General features: G+C 39.9%; 2 protein-coding genes across 6 annotated transcripts in view; one reads left to right on the plus strand and one right to left on the minus strand.

Moving 5' to 3' along the window:
* RALA (RAS like proto-oncogene A) overlaps positions 1–980 on the minus strand; it is a 30211-nt gene extending 29231 nt beyond the window's left edge. For 2 of the 5 annotated variants that reach the window (XM_088167771.1, XM_088167775.1), the window contains exon 1: positions 843–914. The gene's annotated coding sequence lies outside the window, so the exon portion shown is untranslated. Of the gene's footprint in view, positions 1–170; positions 268–842 lie in introns of those variants that run through there. The other 3 variants (XM_014883483.2, XM_088167778.1, XM_014883486.2) reach the window with 3 other exon arrangements.
* Positions 1–27275, plus strand: LOC148225247 (mediator of RNA polymerase II transcription subunit 1-like). The gene is made up of 20 exons (XM_088161504.1): positions 1–4; positions 301–917; positions 3150–3286; positions 10958–11013; positions 13766–13869; positions 15000–15084; positions 15439–15493; positions 15919–16051; positions 17141–17169; positions 19369–19440; positions 19528–19602; positions 20806–20876; positions 21206–21271; positions 21665–21773; positions 22472–22596; positions 22953–23065; positions 24729–24924; positions 25232–25327; positions 25755–25863; positions 26927–27275. Exons 1-20 carry the CDS (start codon positions 1–3, stop codon positions 27195–27197), a joined length of 2523 nt encoding a protein of 840 aa, XP_088017630.1. The 3' UTR covers positions 27198–27275.
* Positions 27276–27329: the final 54 nt, after the last annotated feature.

Below are 27329 nucleotides of genomic sequence, written 5' to 3' on the forward strand. Positions count from 1 at the left end.
ATGGGTGAGCATCGCAAGACTCTTTTTATTTGGGGAACTTAATAGCATACTTCGTACTTCTCCCTCGCGTTACAAGCAAACACAAGCTCTAGTCACCAGTAACTACAGAAAAGCCCAGCACATGAAAGCGGGCAGCAATTAAATGTTACAGAAACCCTGCTCTTACTCACCCTAGAACCGCAGCGTCCACATACACGCACAGGGGTCTCCGGCGCCCGGCCGGGGCAGGAAAAGCCGCTGCAGCCACCGCTCGGTCCCGCCAGGCCAGTGGGTGAGCGCCCCGACTCCCTTCCCCGCCAGCCCCGGGGCGCGGCCCCTTTGTTCGGGGTGCCGCCGCTGCCGCGCCCGCGCCCCGCCCTCCGCAGGTACGGGCGGCGCCCGCCGCCGCCCCGCAGACCCGGGAGCCGCACCCGCCCCCCGCCGCAACAGGCGGCCGGACCCCGCCGCCCCCTCCCCGCTGTTACCGCGCCCGGGCGGGCTGCGGCCGCAGGTCGCCAAGGTCGACGCCCGTAACCTTCAGGGAGCGGCCACCGGGCCCCCGCAGGAGGTTCGGGGGGCCGCCCGCCCGTCCCCACACCCTGGGGTGGGGCCGGCAGGCGCACACCGCCGGCCGGGGGCGGAGGGGCGGCAGCCGCACCCCGACACCAATTCCCCGGCGGCACAGAGAGGCGGGCGCGGAGCTGCCGGAAGCCCCCGCCCGCACGACAGCTTCCCCCACACCGGAGAGCTACCCCGGCGCGGGCGGAGCCGGTTCCTTACGCTCCCCCCGCGGCCCAGGCGGCCGCGGTGGCGGCGGCTTCACCCTGTCCCGGCCCTGCCCGGCCCGCGCGCCCCCGTCTCACCTGCGGCGGTGGTGCCGGCAGCGCGCGCTCCGCTGCCCGCCCGAGGAGCGCGCGGGGAGGGGCGGGGCGCGCGAGGTGAGGCCCTGGCGCCGCCCCCGCGCGCACGGCCGGCGGCGCGCGCGGCCCAGGGCGGAGGGCGGGCCCGGCCGGGGCGGGGCGGGGCGGAGAGCGCCGCCGCAGGGGCCGCAGCGTCGTCACCGGGCGCGGCCCCGCCGCCCCCGCCCTGCGGGCGGGGCGTGGTGTCAGGCGCCGAGGCGCGCAGGCGCAGTGCCGGCCGAGGCTGAGCGGATCGGGGCGGTGCGGCCCGGCCCGGGTCGCCGGTGCGCGCGCGGGCGGGCCCGGTCCCGGAAGGGGGCGGCTGCTTCCGCCTGGGGCGCGCGCGGGGCCGGGCCGGGCCGGGCGGGGCGCGGCGGGGGCGGGTAACGGGCGGGGCCGGGCCGGACCGGCGCTTGTCCGGGCCGGTCGTTCCGGTGTGCGGCCGTGTCCCGCTTCCCACGGCGCCCTAACTGCGAACCTCAAACGGCACTTGCTCTCTTTACTTGCTTCTCCTCATTTGTCTCAGCCGAAACTCTTAAGGGAGATAGAAAACATTGTAGTTCGATGTCTGTCCCTCCTTCCCCCCAGCTAATCCCCCATCTGGAGAATAGAGGAGGTGTGTCCTGCCGTGGTAAGGAGATAAATTCCCGACATCTGTCGCTAGGTTTATAAACACAATTATTTTTAGTGGAGCTTTCCTCAGGGCACAAGTGTAAGCTGAGAAAGAATGTCGTATACCAAGTTTAAGGAAAATGATCACTGGCAGAAGGGAACATGAAGCAGTGAACCTCTTAAAGAGATTTGAGTAGTTGTTTTGTTTATAGCAATGGGCCACTCCATGCATGGAGGAGTTTATAGATGCTAATTACATTTTAATTACAGTCATTCAAATAATAATAACAAGAGTGTCTTAATAACTGTATCATCTACTCCTAAATTGTGGACATAAAAGGGAACTTTGCAAACACAACATGATTTAAACTCATGACGTAAGTGATGGAATGAAACGTAAACATAATATGCTTATATCAAAAGTAACTGCTCAGTGTGTATCTTTGTTTTTCACACTGTAACCATTTCCAGACAATACAAATTGTTTTGAAACATCCCCTCCTCCAGGTAACTATTTGGCTGAAAGTAGTTTCCAAGTCTGGAAATTCCAGGTTTTGTCACCTCAGATGGAAAAGTTTGACCTCGATGTTCACCTCATGGAACCATTGCACTTTGCTTGCAAAGCGGGTGCACTTTAAAATTTTCATTGTTGTTCTCTGTGCTCTGTTTTCTGAAATGTTTGACATCTTTACATTTTGACATAATTTAGCCAGTGTTTAGTACATATTCCTCTAGAATTTAGTTTTGTTGGCCTCACATTTCAGTATGAGCTAATTTCTGCAAATTTCATAGAGTTTGAGAAACTGATAGCAATCCAGATGCAATTCATTCTGGTTAATATATCAAAATACATCCACTTACACAAAGAGATGTTGGATTCTGTTAAATAGAGAGGGCGGGCAAAAAGGAGGAGAGGAAAGTAAAGCTAGTAATACAGAGTCAACCAAATGTCCAAAATAAAACACAAAACATTTCTGATATTTCATAACAGAGAAAAGTTTTCATGGTATCTATGATTAGACTTTTCATGAGACCATGAAAAGGTTGGAAGAGTCTTTGTGTGATCCTGTACAAACAATGATTCAGGAGTCCTCAAGAAATCCTGACCCAACTTCTGCAGCCCTTTGAGTATCTCTGTGCTGTATTACTTTTTAATACTTATTCCAGAACCTTTCTGTTGCAAGAGTGGGTGAGTCATAGTTAAGGTCTCATTAATATGGATGTCTGCAGCCATTTCGTTATTATTCCTTCAATACTAGAGCTAGTCCAAAATAAGCTTTGTCCTGTAAGACATACAATGTACTTACCCGGATGTTGGTAGCAACTGTTTCACTCTCTGGAAATGCCCCTTTGCATAGAATGGTTTGGGTTGGAAGAGACCCTAAAGATGATCTACTTCCAAACCCCCTGTCAGGGGCTAGGATGACACCCACTAGACCACATTGCTCAGAGCCCCATCCAGTCTGGCCTTGAACACTTCCAGGGATGGGGCCTCCACAACATCTTGGGGCAACCTGTTCCAGTGCCTCACTATCCTCAAAATAAAGAATTTCTTCCTAAGAACTAATCTAAATTTAATTTTTTCATTTATAATCCTTTTCCCCTTGTACTATCACTCATATGTCCGTATAAGACATTTTTTTTTTTTTTACTCTTTAGGTACTGGAAGCCCTCAATGAGCTCTTGTCAGAAAATCTCCAGGCTGAACAACCTGAGCTCTCTCAGCCTGTCTTTGTAGGAGAGATGCTTCAGTCCTCTGACCATTTTCGTGGCCTCTTCTGGACTTTGTCTAACAGGTCCACATCTTTCTTATGCTAAGGACTCCGTACCTGGACACAGCACTCCACTTGGGGCCCTATGAGGGCAGAGTAGAGGGGGACAATCACCTACCTTGATTTGCTGGCCATCACTCTTTTGATACAGCCCAGGGTACCATTTTTCTTCTGGGCTGCAAATGAACTCTCTAAGTCCTTCTCAGTTGGGTTGCTCTCAACAAGTTCTTCTCCCAGTCTGGACTTGCATCTGGCATTGCCCTGACCTAGGTGCAGCACTTTCCACCTGGATTTATTGAACTTGAGGTTCCTATGGGCCCACTTCTCAGGTTTGTCCACTTGGATAGGATCTCTTCCTTCATTTGTGCCAACCACTCAGCTTCACAGGTCTGCAGACTTGCTGGGGTGCACTCAGTCCCACTGACAGTGTCACTGAGAAGGGTATTAAAGAGCCCTGATACCGAGGTGGGCCCTTGAGGGACACAACTCATCACCAGCGTCCACCAGGGCATAAGAGCACTGACCACAACTCTGGCTGCATCCATCCAGCCAATTCCTTATCTACTGAATATTCCATCCATCAAATCCATGTCTTCAATTTGGAGATGAGGATGTCATGTGCTGCCACCTTAAGGAAGGACTTACAAAAGTCTAGGTACTTGGCATGTCAGTCTTCCCTTATCAGCTGTTGCTGTCACTCCATCGTGGAAGGCCACCAGATTGGTCAGGCATGATTTGCCCTTAGTGAAGCCATGCTGGCTGTCTTGGATCATCTCCTTGTCTTGTATGTGCTTAACACTGTTCCATGAGTATCTGCTCCACAGTGGTCCCAGGAAAGGGAAGGTCTCTGGTATGTAGTTCCCTGCATCTCTGGCATATATTTCCCTGGGTTTTCCTTTCTCCCCTTTTTTAAAATAGGAATGATGTTTCTTTTTTTCCTGTCACTGAGGACTTCACCTGACTGCCAGGGTTTTCCAAACATGGAGTAGAGTAGCTTGGCAACATCAGTCAGTTCCATTAGGACCCTGGGATGCATCTCAGCAGACACCACAGACTTGTGGCTATTCAGTTTCATCAGGTGGTCTTGAACCTGCTCTTCACTTTACAGTGCGAGGGACTTCATCCCCCTTTTACACCATGCTGCTTGTTAGTGAATGTGGTCTTTGTCCTTGTAATCTCTCTTTCGTGCTATTTTAAGACAAAAAAAATATTTTGAATTTTTGTTTTGTGGCCCAAACTGCATTTTATATTGCAGTAAAAAACAGTTTCTAGTATACCCTTCATTTTTTGCTTGGATGTGTCCCCTGGCACCTTACCTAAACATAGTGGGAAAAAATGAGCTCTTTAACCCAAAACTAAAAGAAGTATTTCCATGAAAATGCACTGCATTAATAATTCTTATTCAATTGCTAACAAGTGACCAGAGTGAGAGCATCTCTGGAGCTCCTGGAATATTTTACAGTGTGACTCTGGCTCCTCAGTGTAAGAGAGCAACTGGTCAGAGGAGAGTAGATATTGCAATTACTTCACTTCAATGATTGTATAAGAATTCAGAGTTCGCAGCCCAAGGCAACAAGAGGTTTGAATCACTTTCTGGTATTTAAATGCTACAACAGGTACCTAAAGCCATACAGACAGTGTAGTAGACATTTGCAAAGTGGCTATAAAGGGTGTAGGTAATGAATGTCCTTTGTTATGTATTAGCATATGTGCCTATACAGCTCTGCAAACATAAAATTCTTGAAGGGAAAAATTATGAAGAATAGTTAGGTAGAGATGTAATTAATTGCATTATGTACCTTAATACAACTAAGAAATCAACTGACAGAGATTTCGTTTATTTAAAAAAACTAAAGATACAGTGGACATGTCAGACAAAACATGTCTGAATATTTGGGAAAAACATTGATGTGCAGCTTCCATTCCCACAGAGCAAAAAATACTTGTTCCCTTTACTTTAGCACACATTTAGTAGCCTACAATTTATATTTAAAGTATGCATAATTTAACATTGTAATTTTATCTTAAATTTCTGTTGACATGAATAAATGAACCACATTCTTTGGAAAACCATCTTATCATGCATAAAACATCTATTCTTCCTTCAAATGCTCAATAAATCTTCCAGAGAGAGACTTAATTTTTTTTGAAGGGACAAAAGAGAAAACAAAACCACTTAGTCGTTCTTGAGGGCACTCTCTTATTTCAGCCCAGAATTGATTACCTTGACATCTGCTGGGTCTGTGGGTGTGTGGGCCTTTGTGTTGTGAAGTACTGCTGAACTGAAATCAATACATGGAGGTAGGATTTCCTGGTATTATGGTTAATTTCTTCTCTTTTAGGCTGGTGGTACAACTGTATTAAAATTTATTAGACAACATTTTATTGCTAATGCATAAAGATGCATAAAATGTATTTGTGAATTAATAGAGTTTCTGAGTAGCAGGCCAGTTGAAAAGAAATCATCCAGCCCAAATCCACATGTATTCTGAGGACTATCACCCACCCCCAATAAAAGGAAAGAGGTAGAATCTTTTACCCACCTTCAGTTTGTACCAGCTGTGAGAAAACTTTAGTAACAATGAGTGAAGAATATGCTAAACAACTACTTGGCTAATTATTAACATACTCATACTTCTCAAGTTTGTAATTTCATGTGCTTTTCTGTGCTTTTTTGTGAGGAATAGTCAGGTTTTAAGGATATACTACTCTTGAAGTATATAATTGGCCTGTCCAAGGGCAGATTTGGGATGTAGCTCCCAAATCTTCACACAACTGAGAGTGATGGCTGCCTTGAGGCGGTGGTGCATCTACTGGTGGGGGGATGGTCAGATCTCCCTCTGAGCCTGTTTCTTTCTGAAAACTAGCAGGAAAATCTGATGTGACAAAGCTTATTTTGGTGCCTGCTGGTAGGCAGTACAACTCCAGGCCTTAAGTGACAGACTACTGGATTGGAATTCATATAATCTTAGTTCTACTCTGTGCTGGTTTTGGCTGGGGTAGAGTTGATTTTCTTTGCAGTAGATAGCGTGGGGCTATGCTTGGGATTTATGCTGGAAACACTGTTGATAACACAGGGATGTTTTAGTTACTGCTTGGCAGTGCTTGTACAGCCTCAAGGCCTTTTCTCACACTGTCTTACCAGGGAGGAGAGCGGGGGTGCACAAGAAGCTGGGAGGGAGCACATCTGGGCCGGCTGGCCACAGCTGGTCAAAGGGATGTGCTGTATGACCCATACCATATGGTGTCACGCTCAGCAGTAAAAAGCAGGAGAAGAAGGTGGAAGAGTGGGGACGTTTGGAGTGATGGCGTTCCTTGTCCCAACTAACACGTGGTGGAGCTCTGCTGTTCTGGACGTGGCTGAACACCTGCCTGCCTATGGGAAGTGGTGAATTAATTCCTTGTTTTCTTTTGCTTGCAGCGCGTGGCTCTTGCTTTCCCTATTAAACTGTCTTTATCTCAATCCTCGAGCCTCATCACCTTCTGATTGTCCATGCCCTCCCCCCAGCCTTCTGTAGGGGAGTGAGCGAGGGGCTGCAAGGTGCTTAGTTGCCAAATGGGGTTGAACTAGAGCATACCCTCACAGTGTCACTAATTTGCTCTGCCCTTGGCCAATCCCTCGCAGCTTTTATCTGCTTTTTACAATTAGAGGTTAAACTCTGTATGTAGGCACAGTCTTTCTTTATGCTTTTTTCAGCACATACAACGTGGGGAATGTTTTTGTGATGTGTGCAGATAAATAAATATGCAATGCAGTACAGGTTCTGAACGCTACAAATGAGCATACATGCAGAGGTTGTGTGGACAGCTGTTCCTTCTATTCTTGCTCTGTGCAAGGACATCTTAATCTATCAGCTTTCCAGAAGCTTCACATCATCTGTGGCTGCCTACAAACCTGTCACATGTGTATCCCTACACTTTCAAACAAATACATGCACCCTAAAAAACCTATAGTGAGATGACTGTAATAAGATTTTGAGTAATGAGATACTTGCATTTCCTTAGCTCTATGATCTGTCCAAATGACAATATTCTTAGTACTCCATCTGAGCTAGTCAGGGTTCTTAACATTTACAGCATTCTTACCAGTTTGAAAAGGTTCATCCCCAAATGTATCATCCCTATAGAGAAAGTTAAGTGAGTTTAAGAGACTTGAATAAATGAGTAATGATGAGTTTGCAGTCATTTATCTTGTCATTCAACAGAGCTGGGATTGTTCTAATAGGTGGCTAGGAATCTGGAAATCTGAGAGTTGAGAGTTATAGCAAAGTTGGTTCATAATACATAAGAATGGACAAAAACATTTTTAAGAACATAATTAAGGAATTACCAAGTGTCTAAAAATATAAAAGCATTAAAATGTAAAATTGAATGTATATTACATGTATTTATAACAAGCCTTCATAGCTTAATTACCTTCAGTTTTAAAACATAAGATATGAAAAGCAGTGTCAAATTGTTTAACCAATATAGAATGATGTAAAATGTGTACTTTATATGGAGTTCCTGTCTGCATGGCACCACTGTGATATCTTCAGTTGGCATTTGTTGGGATTGAGCTCCTTTATGGTATTGCTTTTCCTGAAAAATGTGTCCTTCCCACATGCTATTTTATTGAAATCAGTATTTGCCACTGAGTGCTGTTTCTTTTTTAAGTCTGCATGTTATATAATCCATATCCTTATATGTATTCAATCAGAACCCTTAAGCTGAACAATCGTTTCCAAACCAATATTGGTTTAAAGTAGACCTAAACTCATCTCACTTTTCTGTTATTAAAACAACGCAAAATTTTGTATAATTTTCAAATTTTATTGTTGTCTATATAATTATTTAATATTTTAATTTTAATATATTTTCTGCTTTTCATATCCTTTTTTTTCTATTGTGTTTTTCATACTTGATATGGCTTCATACTTATATCATGCTTTTTTTCCATGCCTTTTTCTTGTGATTTTCGAGTCCCTTTCTCCACCTCTTTCTTTCATTGATGGTTTCCTTTTTTCTTCTAATGAGGATGTGCTAGAGTAGAGTCAGGTACATTGCAGTCTGGTTTCTACTTCTGTGGCCAGCGTTTCAGGAGTCACTTCCTCTCCCCATTTCTCTGCATCCCAGTCTGGAAAAACAAGATAATAAGCTGGCTTCTGTGTGGTTAGCTTTGAGACACACTGGTGGAAAGCTCCTTTAAACACAATTATTATCTTTTTATATTAACCCTCTTCTCTACCTCAGTGATCTCATCCTTATTTTCAACTCCTCAACTACTTAGGTCCTGGTTCCCCTTCCCTCCTCCTCCACCCCCATCTTCTACCAGTAACATTTTCAATGTATACCTTCAGCATAGTATGGGTATTGCTAGTTTTGCCATTTTGTGCAGATTAGATGTCAGCTACATTCACTTTATGTCTCTCTTCAGGGAGAGCTGTGGCAGCTCTCAAATGATTGGTTCCATTGATTTCATGCTGACTGATGTCAGTAAAGAACATGAATGATGGTGCAACACCTGATTTTAGTTATAAAAATGAAAGACTCTTGGGAAGATAAGAGATGTAGAAAAAGCAACAAATGTTCAGTTATGAACAGCTAACACAGTGTCCTATGAAACCCTGTAAAGAGCAAATGAACTTACATGAAGGCAGCCTTCATGTCTTCGTTCATGAGGGTTATTTAAATTGTAGTCACATGGATCTAGGGCCTTTGGAAAAAGATTTAGACAAGAATTACTTGGAGATTATAATACTAATGTCAAGCAGAAATGAAATGTTAGCCATATCTTGACTATGAGGTAAAGATATGCCCTGTCTGTGTCAATGTGTTTCTACATCCATGGTCATTTGCTATGAACCTATTTTTCTGATGTTTGTCTATGCAGCCTTTGGCTTTGAAGAATCCTAATCACTTTCAGTGAAGGAGCAGGAAATAGTCAGCCTGCCAATGTGAAGTATCTCAGACTAAGTGTTAGAAGTGCTATTCAGTAACTTGTGAAGTAAAACTGGCTCAGTCTATTTGGCTGTAGTGAAATAAAATGCAGCCACCAGCATTCTGATGTCACTCGCAGGAGTTAGTCACACTTTGCAACTGTGGAGATGTAGAGACTGAAGGAATGATGACGAAGCACACTGTAGTTTTTATGGGTTAAAAACCATGAACTATAGACCATATCAGAGTAAGCCACAGGTCATAAAAGTTAAGCAGCATTTCCATCCTGCCTTAGATGGAAGAGCACCTAGGATAGATAAAGGAATTGTTTGAATGCTCGTCATTTTTTATAAACACTGATTCATGTTCCAGTTACATGCCCATTTTATAGCTCTGTCACTGCTGATCACTAAAATACCATGGCATTTGTGGAAGAACAGAGTTTTAGTCCTGACCTTGTAATTACAGCAACATCTCTTACACATGCTGCAGTTCTAACTGGAATCACTGGTTTTCCACAGACTGCCCAATTCTGTATTTAGACTTACTGTGGGCTGTTATGTAGCTACTGTTTTCTCTGGTCAGCTGAGGGCTTCTGGAAAGATGCAATTCCAATAAAGTGCTGGATGCAGGCCAGTGAAAATATATTGCTGGTGATTTATTTTGATTTTATTATTTAGATGAGAAAGAATCAAGACTAGATATAGGATTAATAGAAAAAAAACAACCCCTAGTGTGTGCAAAAAGAAACCAGAAACAAAAAACCCCACCAATATTGCATTGATTATGGAACACCTGGAATATTTTCTGAAATTATGTCACTAAAATGTATCAACAGTAAGCCAAGGTTTCTTATGTTCTATAATAAATCTAGAGTGTCTTCACTGAAAAAAAAATTTAATTAATGCAAGAATATGAATGAGAAATATGTTGATTATTTCTCAGAAAAACAAATTACCATTCAATGAAATGGAAAAATCATCAGAAATGTTAGAACTATGAAATTAGAAAATGCTATTTTCATATGAAACACAATGTGCCCAGGCCATGCATTATGAAGCATATTACAGAGTCAGGAATTTAGCAAGATGCAGACAACCATGACAAAAATCAACCAAGTAGTAATAATAATCAATTTCTCAAAAGGTGTGCCTGAAGAAGCATACCTGTTTTACTCTTTAAATGGGAATAAGAGAACCTGCAATTATTTGAGAGCAAAAGAGGATTTCATCTCGGGACAGCTTAAGTAACTGTGCTCAGGAAAGGTTCTTTCAGCAGCAGTTTTTGATAAACAAAGAGAGTAATCCAGAGCAGGTGGGCATGCAGGATTCATGCAGTAATTCGGATTATTTTCTATACTCATCATAACGCATGTCCAGTTGTTGGGGTTTTTTTTATTCCACGAACTGACCCAGTTAAACGTTTTTGTATTTAATATGCCTGAGAAGCTATAATTAGAACATTTTTAATTATTCATCACTCTTAACTCTTCTCTTGAGTGCAGTAATTCAATATGATGGTTCTGAATACTGGAACAGCACCTTGTTTTGAGGAACTCTCTGACAATGCTTAAGCTTTTGTTTCTCATGTGTGATTTTTTCCAATCTCACCATTTTATGTGAAGGCTAATAATTGTCCTGGAATATTTGTCTTGTTATGAAAATCTGGCACTATTTCTGGAAAAATGATGCAAATTCATTTATCTAAATACATACATTTGAGCACAATGGAAAAGGCTTTTTTTTGTTTAAAAATTATCAGCCATGCTGTACTGTAACTAAATAAACCTGAACTCCTCTGTTTATTTGCAGGACAAGTATTATGCAGACCAGGTAAGCTGTGGCATGTTTCCTTCCATTATTTTGGAAGTGTTCTCTTCAAGATAATCAGCAAATAATTTACTTTTCTGCTTATTCGGGACATAATCAAACCACTGGAGTTAGTATCAAGATCTCAGAGACTCCAAAGACTCTGAACAAACATTTATGAAAAATGCCACAGAAATATTAAGCACTACCAGGCTGTGGTATGTCGTATTTGCACATACCCATTCCTATCATCTGGACTGAGGCAACCTACTTTACACGGACCACAGTACATGTTCTTGCTCAGCAGAAAACATTTCAATAGATTGTTAAACAAACCTGCGCTAAAATTACTCCCTAGAAATGCTGAAAACATATTTTTAAATTCATGCACCAATTAACAGGTAAAGCTCATGATTATAGCTATGATTATGGCTATGGTTACTGCTAATGTCAGGTTAAAAAGTAAATTAATATTTAATACCATGCACCAAACTAATAATTTTACAGAAGTGTGGAATTACATCATCAATTTACTTGATCACATTTCAGCTCCTTTGAAAAAGCTGAAGCACAAATATATTTAACTCACTTAGCTGCATTTGCTTTCTCTAATTAGTGTGCTTGACACCTGTGTGGAGACAAATACCACTTTTTGACATATACTTCTCCTGGGATTCCTAGGCCCATGCTTAGTTTCTTTCTGTAATCTTAGTGAGGCCAGTGGACTATTTAGTTTCTACTCCGGTTTCTACATACAAGTCAAAAACACTCTATTTTATGTGGTATGAGACTATTTCAGGCATTGCAGCATGACGGATAACAGCTGAGAGCAGGTTTGCTGTAAGGTATCCTGGAACAGTGCCACCCAGGGTTTACGTAGGAGATGTGCTCTTCTTGCTGTAGACCTTGACATTCCCAAGTGTATTTTGAGCTAGCGCCTGTACAAAGGTCCAGGATTAACCCTTGAACCTCACATTGCCCTTGTGCAGATTCCCGTGTGCAAGCAGACTTGCAACAACCTGAGGTGGCCACAAAATATAAAAATTTTTGTACAAATACAATGCAAACACTATCAACACATTTTTAAAAACTCCCTTCACTAAAAAGCAATACTAAAAAACCCCTTTTGGAGTGCATTCCTGTTTTGCTGAGTGATTGTTACTATCACAACCCCCCCTGCCTCTGTCCCCTTTTAAAAAGTTAAATTCAGTCTCTGAGAATACTACAGCTTCTGAAAAGATGGGGATAGACATTATGCCTTAGATGTGGAAGGACATGGCTAACAGGGTACCTCTTGTAAAAAGTAGCAGAGGTGATGTTGCTGAGGTTGTCAAGCCCCAACTTCAAACACTAGGCCCTGGGGACCAGTTTTGTGAAGGAGTAAGACTTTTGCCTTGCACAGCACCTGTGGGTGCTGTGTTGCAGCTGCTGCAAATAGGAGCCTTGGTTTCTTGCAGTGTGAATGGAGATATAGGGTGGGTTGCAGCCCTTCTATCAGTCTGAAGGCATGGGCGAATGGGGACATGTTCCCAGCAAGTGTGCTTGGGAGAGCTGGTTGGGGTCCACTGCTTCCCCTTCCTCCAGCTGGCTGAAGTGGCCTGATTTATAGGGGACTGTGGTTGCTACTCTGTCATCCTCCCTGCAGAGGAAGAAGCTGCCAGTCCCTTCTCACTATCCCTCCCTGGTGTATGCAAAATGTATAGACATCCCTTTCCTAGTCTGTCTCTCTTTCCCCATGCAGTGCCTCTGGCTCAAAGGGGCCGATCTCCACAGCTGTTGTGCCCACTAAGTCAAAGAAGCCCTTTGTAATATTTCTTCTGGTTCTGAGGCAGAGCAAAGTGGGTGGCACGTTGCAGGACTCAATTTCTTCATTAATAAGTTTGGAGTCTCCCTACCTGTCTCAGACTAATGACTGATGAGTGCATTAGGATATTCACTCCTGTTTTTCTCCTGATAGAAGTAATGGTTATGGAAGTATCTCAGCAAAATACTTTCTTTGTCCATCTGGATTCTGTGTAAGGCCAGAAAGAATATTTCTAAGAAGACAGATGATGGACTGGATATATTCCTTCTCCCAGCCCCATTCTCATTCCTTGCTATCTTCCCCCCTCAAAAAAAAAAAAGAAGTTGCAGCCCTGCATTGAGATTATCCTTTGCAAAACCACAGGATAATTTGGGTTGGAGGGGACCCTTAAAGACCACCTACTGCAACCCTTCTGCAATAAGCAGGAATATCTTTAACTGGATCAGGTTGTTCAGAGCTCTGTCCAACCTGACCTTGAATGTTCACAGGGATGGGGCATGCACCACTTCTTTGAGCAACTTGTTGCAATGGCTTTACACTCTCATCATAAAAAATGATCTCTCATTTTTTATCTCTAATAAAATGAGCTTTAATGAGCTCTGGGTGGGTGTATCTGGATATCTCAAGTCTGTGGCAAAGCCTTGGAATTTATTAAGAATACACATATGAAATTGTGCATAGATAAAGAAAGCCTAATTGTTTAACAAACTGAAGATTGGGCTGCATATCTCTATTTAATATTGAGAATAATTGCCTATACAAATCTCCCCCTACTCTTTTTCTGGCGAAGTCTTGCAAAAATTAGATGTTTGTATGTGCAAAATTCAAGTAAAACATTTTTTTTATTATTTCCTTCTTTGAAGGAAGACATCTATGACCTTAGCAGGTTTTATATTTGTCCTCCTCCAGCATTTCTGGTTGCCAATGTAAATATATGCCATTATATTTAGAACATTTTGACGTGTTTTTCAGGTGTTTTGACAGCTACATCTACAAATGCTTTAATGGAACAGTTGCGTTTAAAATACCAACAAAGGCCATGGACTGAAACTCTGAAACTTGTTTATTTTTGCATGGTAAGAATCACAGGTTAGGTGAGAGAAGGATATGTGTTAAAAGAGTATGTTTCCAAGGTATTTAAAAAATTGCTTGACTTTCAAAAACAACAAGCAAAACCAACCAACCAACCAAAAAAATCCATGCAATCCAAAATCAACCAGATAACCCCCAGAAAAACCTGCTGCCTAATATAGCCTGGTTTCCCATTTTTTAGGACAATTATAAAAAATTTCCTGCCTAATTTTAACACTTTAAGGGTTGTTTCTAGCATTGTTTTAACTATTCAGGAGTTACTAACTGATTATTCAGGAGTTGTCTACCAGTTGAGGTTACCTTCCATTCATTATCATTACCATATTCATGGTATGTAAAGACAATTTATTGCCTATAGGACATTGTATTTTAGAAACGGGTGTGAAATCTGCTATCTAGACTTTCTGCTGCTGTGATATACCTTAAGTCATTCCATGCTTCCTGCCCTTCCAGTAGCTAACTTAAGAATCATCTTTGTAAAGAGCAGATTAGCACAACTGCTGTGAGTTCACTATAAAAATTCCCATTTGTTTCCATGCTTCTTTTTATTAATGCTTAACTCAAGCCTTACTCTGAAAACAATGTTCTGAGTTTAAACAAAGTGAAAACTCTTCAGCAGTGAGTGTTCCTTGTTAACTGAAGTGTGAAGTATGAGAAGTTTTCACATAAGAGCTTGAAGAGAAACTGGGAGAGTTTGCTTGCTACTGAAGTATCTTCAGTAGCAAAACTTTTATCCTAATCTAACCAAGTACTCCTGTGGCACTTACAGATCTGTTCGGCCAGGCAGATTTTTTCTGAAATAAAAACACAAGTATTTTCTTAGTTTAGCTTCACAGTGAAATTAGCTGACACATCTAGTGATCAGCTCAAAAGACAGGGGAATGGAAAGCCACTCCTTGCTCCAAAGGCATCTGGTATGTAATTACTGCACAATAATGTCTTCACAAATCCATTCAGTGCTGGTATTTCAGAGATAGCTCCAATCGTAGGTAACTTCTGTGTTTGACAAAAACAAATAACCAGAGGTTTGTTGTATGGGGCATCTGTGTGCTGTGTCTCTTAACTAGTAATTTAAGGAATCTTTCTTTGTGTCTTGTTTTCACAAATGTGCTAGGATAACCCACTTCGAAAGCCTGTCAGTAATGCTTCAGATGGTCTGTTGCTTTCTTGCATGGAGAAGATAGAAAGGACATTAAATGGTAATGAGCTGTGGGATAAACTAAAAGTATATATTTTTAATATTGTATGGAATCTACCAATGCTATTGATGTTCTTCACAAAGAGGTCAAACGTGCAAACATAGAGGTGGATAAGAGACAAGAGACTTGCCACTTGTCTTTGGGCTAAACCTTCAGGCTATAGCTATTCTTAAAGCCTGAGAATATTTTCTACCCAGCACAGCACTTACTAATCATAATAGTTGTCATTAATAACAAGTCATCCAAGAGATAAAATTTTCTCATTACCTAAATCATATCCTTTAAAGCAAGAAAATACTGGTTCTACTTCTTGATCATTGCAGTTTGATTAAATTGCATTTCTGGTTTTTGCAGCTAAATCCATGTTTTCTGTGATGAACACGTTGGAACTTTTATCCAGACAAAAAGGGTAAGTTTGTTTATGAATAAATGCAAATGAGCAAGCATGGCTCCAAGTCCAGAGAGGAATACCATCTGGATGGCTTGTCAACAATATTATTTTTTAGCTCAGTATTCTAACGGAGTATATTTGCCTATTTTGATTGGCCCTTTGTGGAGGAGGTTGTTGGGTAAAGAGGGGACATAAGTGCCTACATCCCAAAGCTGCACACTGAGGTTAATAGTTTTGAGCAGATCAACATGATAATGCAAAGAGCAGAGCACAAATACATGCCTGGTTGGATAGTTTTCAGAAGCTGAAGCAAGCAAGAGTTATTTTTGAAGCATCCCTGGTGTCTCTTCCCACAAGCAAGTGAACTATACTAATTTCCTGTTTTAAGTGAAAGAATTTTTATGTATACAAGCTTTATTTTTTCTTTTTATCATCCTTCTCAGACTCACTGTTCACATTAGCCCCAGTGGGACTGCCTGCTACATAACATCAATGATGTTTTATGTAGAAATTCAGCTGGAGAAGGATGGAGATGTGATGGATGTAAAGTTGGCTCACTTTGAAGAATCTCCTGTGGTAAAATTAATTTTCTCTGTCTCTCATGACCCTGTAGTCTCCCTCCTGGCTTCCAGCTGCCATGTCAGAAGGACTTTGGCTTCTTTTTGGTCTTGTCACACTGTCAAAGCCTGTACATGACACCAGCTACCTGTTTAGGCATCTCAATCTCTCACCTAAACTTACAACTCAGTTACAAATACTAAATACTCTAGTGCTAAGCATTACAGTAAAAGTCAGCTGACTGGCCCACCTTCCAAAAATTTTGTGGTATCATGCATAAATATTTTTATTTTCATGCTTCAGTGTTACCAGTATACATTAAATTACAGGGGTTTAAAATACTTTCCTGCCAAGGTGTAGTGCAATGTATATTCTCAATGGATGTCTTGGAGCTATTCTGGTTTTTATTCTGCCTTCTTTAGGAGTATATATATTTCTACTAGTGGGGATGTTTTTCTAGCAAAATTTCTATTAAATTATTCACAGAATATCACCCTGAAGTTCACATATAATGTTCTGCAGTTGTAACATAATTACAAACAATCCTTCAGATCAAAGATATAACAACAAGCTGTTGTGGGGGAGTTGGGGAGCATAAACTCTGTTTTTTGTCAGAGAGTATCCAAATTATTACATTACCTTGGAGTTAATTTTGTCCATTATTTTTAGTTGAAGTCAGCTCTAGAATTTCAAACTGTTAATTTATCCAGCACAGGTCTGTTGCTCAGTGAGAGCTGGACAATATCATTAGAATGAAAGTGCATATTCAGAGAATTCTAGCACAACCAATAAAAGAAAAACTGGCCAAGATGCATTTTTTTTCCTGAAAGAGTTTATCAACAAACTATTTCTGTTAATTTTACCCTCTTTCACAGAACCTTTGTTCTTCCAATTATTATAGTAATATTTTTTTAACTATTGCACTGCTAGTCTTGGTTTTGAGTGTTGGGGGGCTTTTTTATGCTAACCATAAAGTTACTTAACTTTAAGTTACTTAAAGTTACTTAAAAGTAACAGGGATCAAGCTTATCATTACTAATGAAATGCTTATAAAGGTTGTGTCACAAACGTCAAGAAAGATGAAACTCCTGTCTCTTATTCCTGTAGGTTTGTGATGACTTGGTCCAGCTTCTAAGGTAAAGAATCATGTATTCATGTTGAATGGAAAGGAATTCCTGATGCTAGAACCATTCTAGTGTAAAAACTGAAGAGGGAAAAAAAAAAGGAAAGAGACTCAGGGAACAATAATATAAATCCAGTAAACAACAGAACTGACCGTTTTGGATTTCATTTTTTGTGGGTAGTTGGTTCCAGTCCTTCATATTGGAAGTTAGTTGCCCTCATAATATTATTACCTGCTTCGAATTTGTAAATTTAAGGCTAAAACTGCAGAAAATATAATTTTGAAAAGATATTCCATGCTGAGAATAATTAATTTCTCCAGTCATTCCACCAAATGCATCTGCTTCAATGGAGCAAGGGTAAAGAGTAATCCCCAATACATTGGCTCTAGTTGCCAGTCAAACACAGTCTTGGAATACTGGCCTTTGTCTTGATTGCAAGAATTATAGAACTGCATGTTCCCATAGTTTTGGTAGTGGGTTGATGATGACAATTCAGAACTGGCAGATGTACAGATACAAACTAGGTATTACTTTTCCTCTCCTCCTTCCATCAAATATTAAATAGTCTTTGTATTGTCCTTATGCATATACTTTAACTGCATGTCCTTCAGGCTTCTCTCACAGCAATGAAAGCAAGGTGGTATCACATGGCCTGAGCTTCTTTGCAAATACATAGAGGGAGGTGTGACCCTAAATTTCTCATGTAGCAGTAGGGCACTATATCTATTTGTTATTACCATGCTTTGTTCTGTCTGAATAGTTGCTGTTCCAGGTCAGGCCACTACTTTAAAAGTCTATTTATAAGTTCTTCATTGAATATGATCGAGGTTCCAGATTTCAATAATAATGAGTATATTTAGGAAATTGGATTCTTATTTAAATACTGTGGCCAAATAATAGAAAGGGAAGGTAAAAAGAGAAACAATAATCATTGACCTTGAGTGTTTCATCTCTCTTTTATATTATTAATCATCAGTTTTTCCAGCCCTCTTTTTTCCTTAGAAATGAAGTTATATTAGCTTATGGGTGTTAACAGTAATGACTTAAAGCTTGAACTCACATTTTCCTAGAGTTTTGACTTCCAGTAATGTTAACGCCAGCAGTTTGTCTCTGAGCACTGGCATATAGTTACCATTGGTACTGTGGGTGCTACTTCTCTGCCTTCCTGGTTTTGTTAAGATTTGTCACAAAACACAAATATCCCTTCTAAGCCTCTTGGTGTAGTATTTTATTTGGTCGTAAGGCAGTTTGTTAGATGTGTAATGTTTCCCGTTGAGTCTCAAAGTAACTATAAAATTAAGATGAACCAGCCAGCTAATGCACAGGCTGGTGCTGTGTCTCTTCCTGCACCACACATGCCTGCTTCCCTTCTTTTTTTCCTGTGTCCCCACTAGTCTAACTGGAAAGAGACACAGCAGAGCTGAGTGGCTTGTTTAGGTTCCAGGTTTGAAAGAGTTTGTCCCAGTGTCAAAGTTCAGGCAGGCTTATTTTGTCTCTGCTGAATCACATTGCAGCCACATCTGCATAGGAATGAAAGTCTTGAGCTGTTTGTGTGACTGCAGCACCAGAGTCTAGTCAGACTTGTAAAACTCATGTAAAATCTACTTAAGCAAGTGAGTAAATACCTGGTGGGTTAGCCTGAACACAGCTCCAGGCTGTCAGACCAAGTCAAAATCTGCAGGAATTCTGGGGTTTGAGCAGCCTAAACCATTCATTTACAAACCAAGCCACTTGTCCCTTTTTTAAAAAAAAAAATTCTTAATTGATGCATCTATCAGTTATATTTAAGGTCTGTCTCACATGGTGCTGTGAAGTGCAGCATTAATTCAATTTTGATATTTTAATGAAAAGAGCAATGTACACATGCATGGTCTTAGGGAACTACTAGTACATGACTAGCTTTATTGGAACATCAGGAAAAGTGTTTTGCAGCTGATGAGCTGTCATATTTGTGGTGTGTGTACATTTATTCCTTTCAGTAGTGCCTATTTCAGTGCCAGTTTCAGCTATAATTACAGTGCTTCTTGCAGCAAAACCAAAGGTTCGAATTTTCTGGTATCTTCTAAGAAAATTTAAAATCAGTATGCTACTTGATCTGATAAGGAGGGGGCCACTATCACTCAAAATATTGCCTTTTCTAGCAAGTTATGTATAAAAGAGTTCTTTTCCATCTCATTTAGTAGTGTAATAGCCATTATTTCTTTTTGTTAGGATGAAGAACTATGATGCCTTTGGCAAGATTCTAGAAGACCTGTCAAATATGTATCAAATTCCAGGAAACAGGTTGCAGTTAATTTTTACTCAAAAACTTTTGAAATCCATGGCCTAACTTTCGTTTACTTACACAAAATTGTCTTTTCTTTTTCCCAGAGAAATGAAAGCTAAGGGATATCTTGCTTTGCAGGCCCTTGAAAAAGACCTTTATTCAATGTCTCTTTTAGACAGGTAACTTATAGTCTATGTCTTTGTCTCTTTACCTCTACCCACACCCACTCATTTCACTAAAAAACAAGTTAACTGATCTAATTATAGAGCAGGATATAGAAGGCTAATAGGTTTTCTCCCACTGGGAAGCTTCAAGCCTTATATCAGGCTTGAAGCCTGAATATCAATCCCAGACATGCCAAACCAGACAATCTACTGAACTCCTATGTTTTATCTAAGAGACTTCCTGGGAAACTGGTTGGTTACAGAGCTTGGTGATGTGTGCATGTGACCACTCACTGGGAGCAAACAGTGTGTCTGAAAGTCAGCAGTCATGTTTAGAGCTCCCTGTGGCAGAAGTAAAATAGACCTTTTGGGATTCTGCTGTTTGAGTAACTCATTTTGTCCTCAGGTTTTATATCAGGAGTAGTGGATGCCAGCTTTCCTCCTTCCTTTTCTCATTTCTCCTTTCAAAGGGTAGGATTACAGATAGATGGGGAGCAGTTTCCTAAACCTTCTGGTAATTGTAGAAAGATTTTCATTATTTTCAATAAATTGGAGTTGAGGGCAGTACTTTCCCTCTGAATTTTTGAAATATTTTCTCTGATATCTTGCCTATTAAGTTACATACATACATACCTTGGCAGGTATGGCCTCTTGTAACTTGAAACACCCTCTTGGATTATTTTTGCAATTTTCCCTTATGAAGCCTAATAACACTATGAACTAATGTGCTGTATCCTCGGTGGTCACTGATATCTCAGTAAATATTATTTGTAAATAAAACTGATTATTTGTCCCATCTATGCTGTAAGTTAATGCACTGCAGAGTTAGTACACAGCTATATAAATGTATGGTTATATGTTCAGCTATATGAACACACTTGAAGTCAGAGACTGGTTCTGTTCCAGTTAGTTTATCCAGGTTATTTCTTCAATCTTTGCTCAAGTTGCCACTCTAATATTTTAACCCCCTTCATTTCTGGTAAATAGCACACCAAAGTGCAGTATGAAACAGCTCAGATACAGGGAAAGAGGAAGCCCAAGTTCCAGGAATCATGCACGTGTGGAGTTGTGGTGTTTTGGGAGGTGGACATATTGGACATACAATCTTCTTCCGAGAAAGCATTGTCTTCTTTTGATTAAGGATACAAATTAGAAATTACATTAGCCTAGCTAGCACTGCAATGCAGGAAACACTAATTAAGATATGTTTTGAAATAGAACACAGGATCTAAACAGAGTTACTGAAGTACTTAATGGAAAAGTAGGACACCTGGTGCCAAGAACTGGAGGTGATTTTTTTTTCTTTTTTCCGTTTCTCCCTTTTCCCCCTCCTTTTCTGAATTCAAAGAATCGTAATCAAGCAACACTACAGAGTTGAGTACAGGAAAGATCCTCTACTATAAATAAAACCTACCCTAGGGAGTTACTGTGCCTGTATTCTCAGATAATGTACAGACATACAGAACATATATTGAACATATATTGTAAGTAGAGATGTACTCTACAAGGAATCCCCTCTGCCGATCTACAGTGTTGTTTTTTTTCCCCTTTGTGTCAAGGTATCCAACACATTTCCTGTATTGAACTGTGTAGTAACCATTATTTTTTTATTCCTCAGGAACTCCAATGAACATTGAATTTTACATTTCTCCCTATCAAGTTTTGGAAGAAGAACTAAATAATGGTAAAGTTATTACTGTTTCAGCAGAAATAACTAACATGAAAAGTTTTTCATTACTACCCATTTCATTAAGCAAGGTTAATTATTGAAAGCCCAGAAATAAAACATAAAATTCTGGAACAGTTAGTTAGTAGAACAGTTTATGTGATGCACTTAAGCAAAGTTTTAATGTCCCTCAGGAAACTGCTTTCCATTTCTTGGTTGTTGATTAAGCTATTGCTGCTATCATCTTTGGGCAACTTTGGCCTTTTGGGTGCAGGCTTCTCTTCACTGCCCACACCACTGTAGCTGTCAGTTGGACCCGACCTTTCAAGTCCTTACCATTGTATATTTTGCATGCATAGTATTAATATACACTAAAATAAGGAAAATAATGCCATTCTCTTTCCCCCTCAGGTTCCCAGGGATGCGGAACAAAAACAGTTGTAACTGTTGAAGGCACGGACACACTCCACAAACTGCCTCTTTCTCCATTAATTGTAGATCCTCAAGATGGAGAGAACAAGTAAGGCTCTAGACACATGTCAATACAGAAATGGATTTACAAGACACTGGCACTGACTTCAGCATAACTTACATTTAGCCTCTGCTGAAACAGGAAGCTGTTTTACTTATGGCTTTATGCTCCATAGCTACATCCTCTATAACCTGTGGCTTTTATGATTTTCCCAAATAGACTTCAGAGGTCTTGTGTTCATATTTAACTGTGTCAGTTGCATTGAACTATGGATTTATTCATAGACTTGAAGCCAGAAAGAGCCACTGGAACAATATTACTGAACTTCCTAGTATTCAACAAGCAAGTCCTTCATAGATTTACAGTAAGGAAAGCATATACTGAAAGATACTACACCTGAAATACACAAAATAGTTTGTCATCCCACTGTGGGTACTGACACCTCATCTCTCTCTACCTCAGTACTGTCTGGAGGGAAACTCTGAAGCAACTTTCCAAACTAAAATACTTTAGAATTATTTGTAAAAAATATCACTCAGTTTCTGTGTCTCACTTTTCCTTTCTGTCAATTTTCACATTAACCATATTTTAAACCATTAAAATTGCATTTATAAAGCAAAACATTTTTCAAGTCAGAAAATGTATGGAACATAATAAACTGCTAGGGATCTGATAGTGGCCTTGCACTAGAGTCCTTGTTATGGCAATTTCTGTAAAAAAACTTTCATTCTAACTTTTTTTCCTAGCAGCCCTGCTTTTTTGCAACTGACTGATGAACTCAGTATGGATCTGCCAGCTTTTTTTGTTCTGAAGTTTCATCAGCCCGTTCCAATATCTTCATCCAGTATTGAAGAGATACAGAGGCTCACAGGCATGTTATAGTTGTTTTTTAAGACTAAGTGCCTCTGTGATTATGCATTGCTTATTTGCATTTTACTTCCCTGTGTTAATCCTGTAAGAAGTTTCTTCTGACGCAGAACATATTCTGTTCCATCAGTCCAAGTGTAACATTTAACAAGCAGTGCAAAACACAAAAGTTCTAAGAAACATACGACAATTGCAGGCAAAGTTAAACACTCTACCTCAAATTCCCAATAGCAAAAAAGGGGAGTAAGAAAGAAAATCAATATTTTTGTCTTTTCAAAACATTTGGTTTGTTTTTAATAGTAGCTTTCATAATCTACTGTCATAAACTAATTGCTAATAAAAATAATGACCTGGTTTCAGGAATTCAGATTTCTGGCTTGAAACAAGCTCCACTGTATGAGCTAATTGTTCAGTCTACTCTTAAAGAAAAATGCACTGAAGACTTGTCTACAAATAAATCCTGTTTCTTTGTGGTAAGTACAGTGTACATTTGACACACACTGAATTACCATTTCCCCATAAACCAGCAATGTAGGTTTCCCAGAATTCCAACAAAAATGCTCTTTAGGAAATAGTACAATTTACAAAGCAGTATTAGGTCCTTTCACGTAAGTGAGCTTCTCATCCTCATTAATGAAACACTGTGTGCTTGGCTGCTTAAGTCATACTAATTTGTCTGTGTTTAAACCAAACATTTATTCTTCTAAAAATTGCTCAGAACTTTATCATTAAAGCCTAAAAAAGAAGGAAACTTAATGACTAGTGTGAGGAGCAAGTCCCAGTAAGGTATTTTTGAAGATCTTTATCATGCTACATGTCACACTGTTTTAACAAAAGGGATTTCTTAATTAGATAACACTGAGACTATTGATTCCTTTCAAAGGGACTGGCAGGAAGAATAATATAGTGTTACAACATTGATGCTAAATGTTATCTAGAGACAAGGTTGTTTAACTGAAGAAGGTTTTCCTTTTGCATTATTGAAATACAGTTTCTTAGGCTGCATTAGATGTAAACTTTTAGAATAGATAGTTGTGGCTAAGATGCCTTTTGCCAGACTTATGCAGAGGACAACTACAAGACAAGCTTCAAAGATCTACTTTTTTTTTGCTAGGAAACATGAATTTTGCAATTCATGGCAGTAAAATGAGACACATTTTTTCTGTTCTACTAGCAGTGCTCATAGAGCTCATTGCCTGCTTAGTTCTTGGACCTTGAGTGGTGGTACAGAAGGTAGTAGTAAATTTACACCATGCTAAAATAATGTTTGGCAAAGCTCTTCTCTTCTGTAAGATGGAATTAATCTTTCAGTTCTATTAGATGCACATGAAAGGCTCTGTAACTTTTCAATAATTCCCTAAAAGATTTGTACTTGGTGGGGGAAGATTTTACTTCTGAGTTTAAATATTTTATTTCTAGAATTACTAAGTTACATTCCAACCTTGAAATGAGTGTTAGGGAAATAATTTTGATCCATGAACACACAAGGAAAAGCTCTTCAGCTTTTGTTAATGTAGACCCTCCTAATTAACTGCCCTGCCCTGTTCTTAAGGGGACAGTTCCCATTTGGCCTCCTGAAGTAGATAACACAATAGTGCACTACTAATTTTATCATAGAATCACTGTTAACATGGACAGGTGGTAAATTTTTCTTACTATTTCCTTCTCATATTCAATTGAATCATCAGGAGATATTCCAGCCAAACATTCCTCTCCAAAGAAAAAGTAGTAGGGATGGAGGCTGGAACAACATCAGATGTCCACAAGAGATTTCCAGCAAAACTGCTATCCTGTTTGTGCAACTATCAAGCAGCATTACTATGATATTATTATCTTGGTCACTAACATTTTCATAGTCTATAGGGCTCTGAAAAGTACTTGGAAGAATTGGTGATATTTGAACTCCTGACCACTCGGCTCTGGGTGTATCTACCTAATTTGGATGTATTTGGGAGGGAGAGTGGATCTCATTTAGCTTCCTCTAAGGATTCCCCTAGAAAGTTGGAGGTATGATGGACATGCCAGAAATATATCTTTCAAAAACATTTTTGTTGTAGATTGCCTGATGACAGTTGCCTAATAACATCAAACTTTATTTTCCTGTTTTCAATCCCTGAAATATCATTTGTTGCTTAGTCTCTTCCAGATTGCCCAAAGCACTGTTACTTCATAAACAAGGGCTCAAAAAAATCAGTTTTAGCAGGAGCCTTGGTCAGTAAAGTCCCATTTAGCCATCCCAAATGTGTGCCTGGTGTAATAGAGATTCTTCGACATCAAATGGCATATAACACTCTTATTAGCAGCTGTGTCTCTGAGAAGCATATAAATGAAGGTAAGTTGTGTGGATGGAAGTGATGGCACAGTATTAGAGACAAACTGCTTTCTAAGTTGGGTGTTGACAGATTTTACTGCTCCCTTTCCAAAACTGTCATTACTTGTGGAGTGCTGTAAATGATAAAAAATTCTTAACACTGTATTTTTTTTTAATTCTATACTCACTCTATGCACATAAACTAAGTTATCAAAGTAACAAATAATTGGACTATTATATCAATATTTTTAAAATTCTGGCATGTAATTCAGCCAAAAAGAGTCCAACTTCAATGGTGGATATCACTAAACAGTAATTTTATTTCTAGATGATTCAGAACTGCTTTACTTTGAAGTGGTACCACACAAGAACACCAGCTTTTCTGTCTTTTTCCTTCATCCCGTGAAAGAGAATTTAGCCTGTGGTATGTGTGGAATAATTGCTACTGTCCTCTTTACTTGATCTGACAAAGGACTTGGTTCTTTCTAGGCTCTTGCACTATGCTTCTCAGTTACAAACACTGTAAGGGCCACTCAACAGCATGCAGCCCATAAAAACCACGAAGTGTATACACTTCTGTATAAACTGCTTACTAGGTGTTCTGTACTCAGAATAATACAGACAGTAAATGTTCAAGTCCTCTTTTGTCTTGGCCTGTATTTAATTAATAAATTTTAACTTCCACTCTTTCTGATTTAACTATATTAAGGAAAAGCAAGTAATGCAAATATATTGCTGCAAACCTCTTTCCACTGACTTCAGTCTTATATCTCTTCAAGCATCAAAATGAAAGGACGGTTTTCAATGTTTTTAAGTATATCAAAACATTTTTCTGTTCTGTTCCTTCTTAGTGGTAATTGATGTTATAACATCTAGAGAAGTCCAATGTCACCTTCATTTAAATCCTCAAGATCCAACTCTAAATTCTAGTGATGACTTCATAGCAAGAGCTGTCAAACGGTAAGTACTTTTGTTTTATAACAGTTGGAATGAACATCAGATGGAAATCTAATGGAAATGTAATGGAAATATCATGTGCATTCATAATGCCATAAACTCAGAAAGCGGAAAACTTCACTCTAGTAAAATGCTGTAATACAATAGTGGGAATAAGTTACTTCAGTGTCTTAAGTATCTCTTTCAAAAATTTTAAACATAAACAGTGATGAAGTGTTTCTAGTAGAAAGCATGTGGAAACAGGGAAAGACTATTGAGTGAAGAGTTTTACCTTTTATAAAGATGCTTTTCTGAAGGCTCTAGCTGATGACAGTCTCATGTCTGCCATAACTTAGAATAGCATGGAAAGGTCTTTCTACACATCTACCTAATAGCAATCAGTGCTTCTCTTCAGAAAGTGAGCTGTATATGGCACATCTACAACACTGTCTCTGGCATGTTTTCTGAACAAATTCCAAGAGGGCGAGTTGTGATAAATGGACATAGGCTAGACAAACTGATTCAGAACATGGTCTAAGAGCACTAATTGATTTGGTTTAAGCTAGTATACAACCATTATCTGTTTGATGACAACAAACTGCAGGCTGGATTTTGAACCTGATTTTAAACTAGGTACTATTTTTGGAACCAGGTTAAGAGTGGAGAAAAAACTCCTCCAGTATAGATAGTTTTAGAAAAAGCACGTTATGTACCTACCTATGTATACAAAACATGAAGGTTACAATTATAAATCTCAACAAGAATGAATATATTTCAATATTCTTAGTTTTGGTTTTCACTAAAAGCACCCTTAGGAATTTTTTTTTACCAGCTTTTCAGTCAAAGGTTCTTTGCACACTTAACTTCAAAGATTCAGCACTAGATTTCAGTGTGTCAACATATATTTCTGGTACAGCACATGTAGTTTATATAATGGTTACAATGTAACACCAGGTTGTACAAGACAAAACCAGAAGGAGGTAATGCTGGTTTTCATTCCGGTATCAGCCACAGTTTTACAAACAGAAGTACTTTAAAGGATTGATGAAGCCTGTAGTAGTGACTAATGTGTCATTTCCTTCTGCAGTTGCATGTCAGTCCCAGTTGTCATGAGAGCTGTTTTCAGGAACGCTGCCAAGGTGAAAGCTGACAGTGAAACACAAGACATGGACATGGAACAACAACCTGAACCACAATCGGAGCACACTACAGATTCTAAGGGTCCCAAAGAAAGCCTTTCTGGGGCTGGTGAGCAAGACTCGGTAGTGACAGAGAAGCCAAATAATACAGACAGCACAGAAGAAAATCCCTCTACAGCCAAACTGGAAACTCTGGGTGATAACATGGAAAAAAAGTAACTCCTCACTATGCACCAAAACTTTGTGGAGGAAAGTAATTCCATAGCTAGTAAAGAAGCTGATGTGATAGACAAAAAACCCAGATTGTTTTATAAGAAAAAATAAAGTCTACTTAGTGTATTTATGAATGGT

Source organism: Sturnus vulgaris, chromosome 1 (assembly GCF_052056855.1).
Source record: "Sturnus vulgaris isolate bStuVul1 chromosome 1, bStuVul1.hap1, whole genome shotgun sequence".
Lineage (NCBI taxonomy): Eukaryota > Metazoa > Chordata > Aves > Passeriformes > Sturnidae > Sturnus > Sturnus vulgaris.

Excerpts from the sequence above, each read along its gene's own strand:
- LOC148225247 (XM_088161504.1), top strand. Across the intron at positions 15,494-15,918 it reads CTTTTATCCAGACAAAAAGG|ACTCACTGTTCACATTAGCC; the intron begins GTAAGTTTGTTT and ends CATCCTTCTCAG. Across the intron at positions 20,877-21,205 it reads CCTGGTGCCAAGAACTGGAG|GAACTCCAATGAACATTGAA; the intron begins GTGATTTTTTTT and ends TTTATTCCTCAG.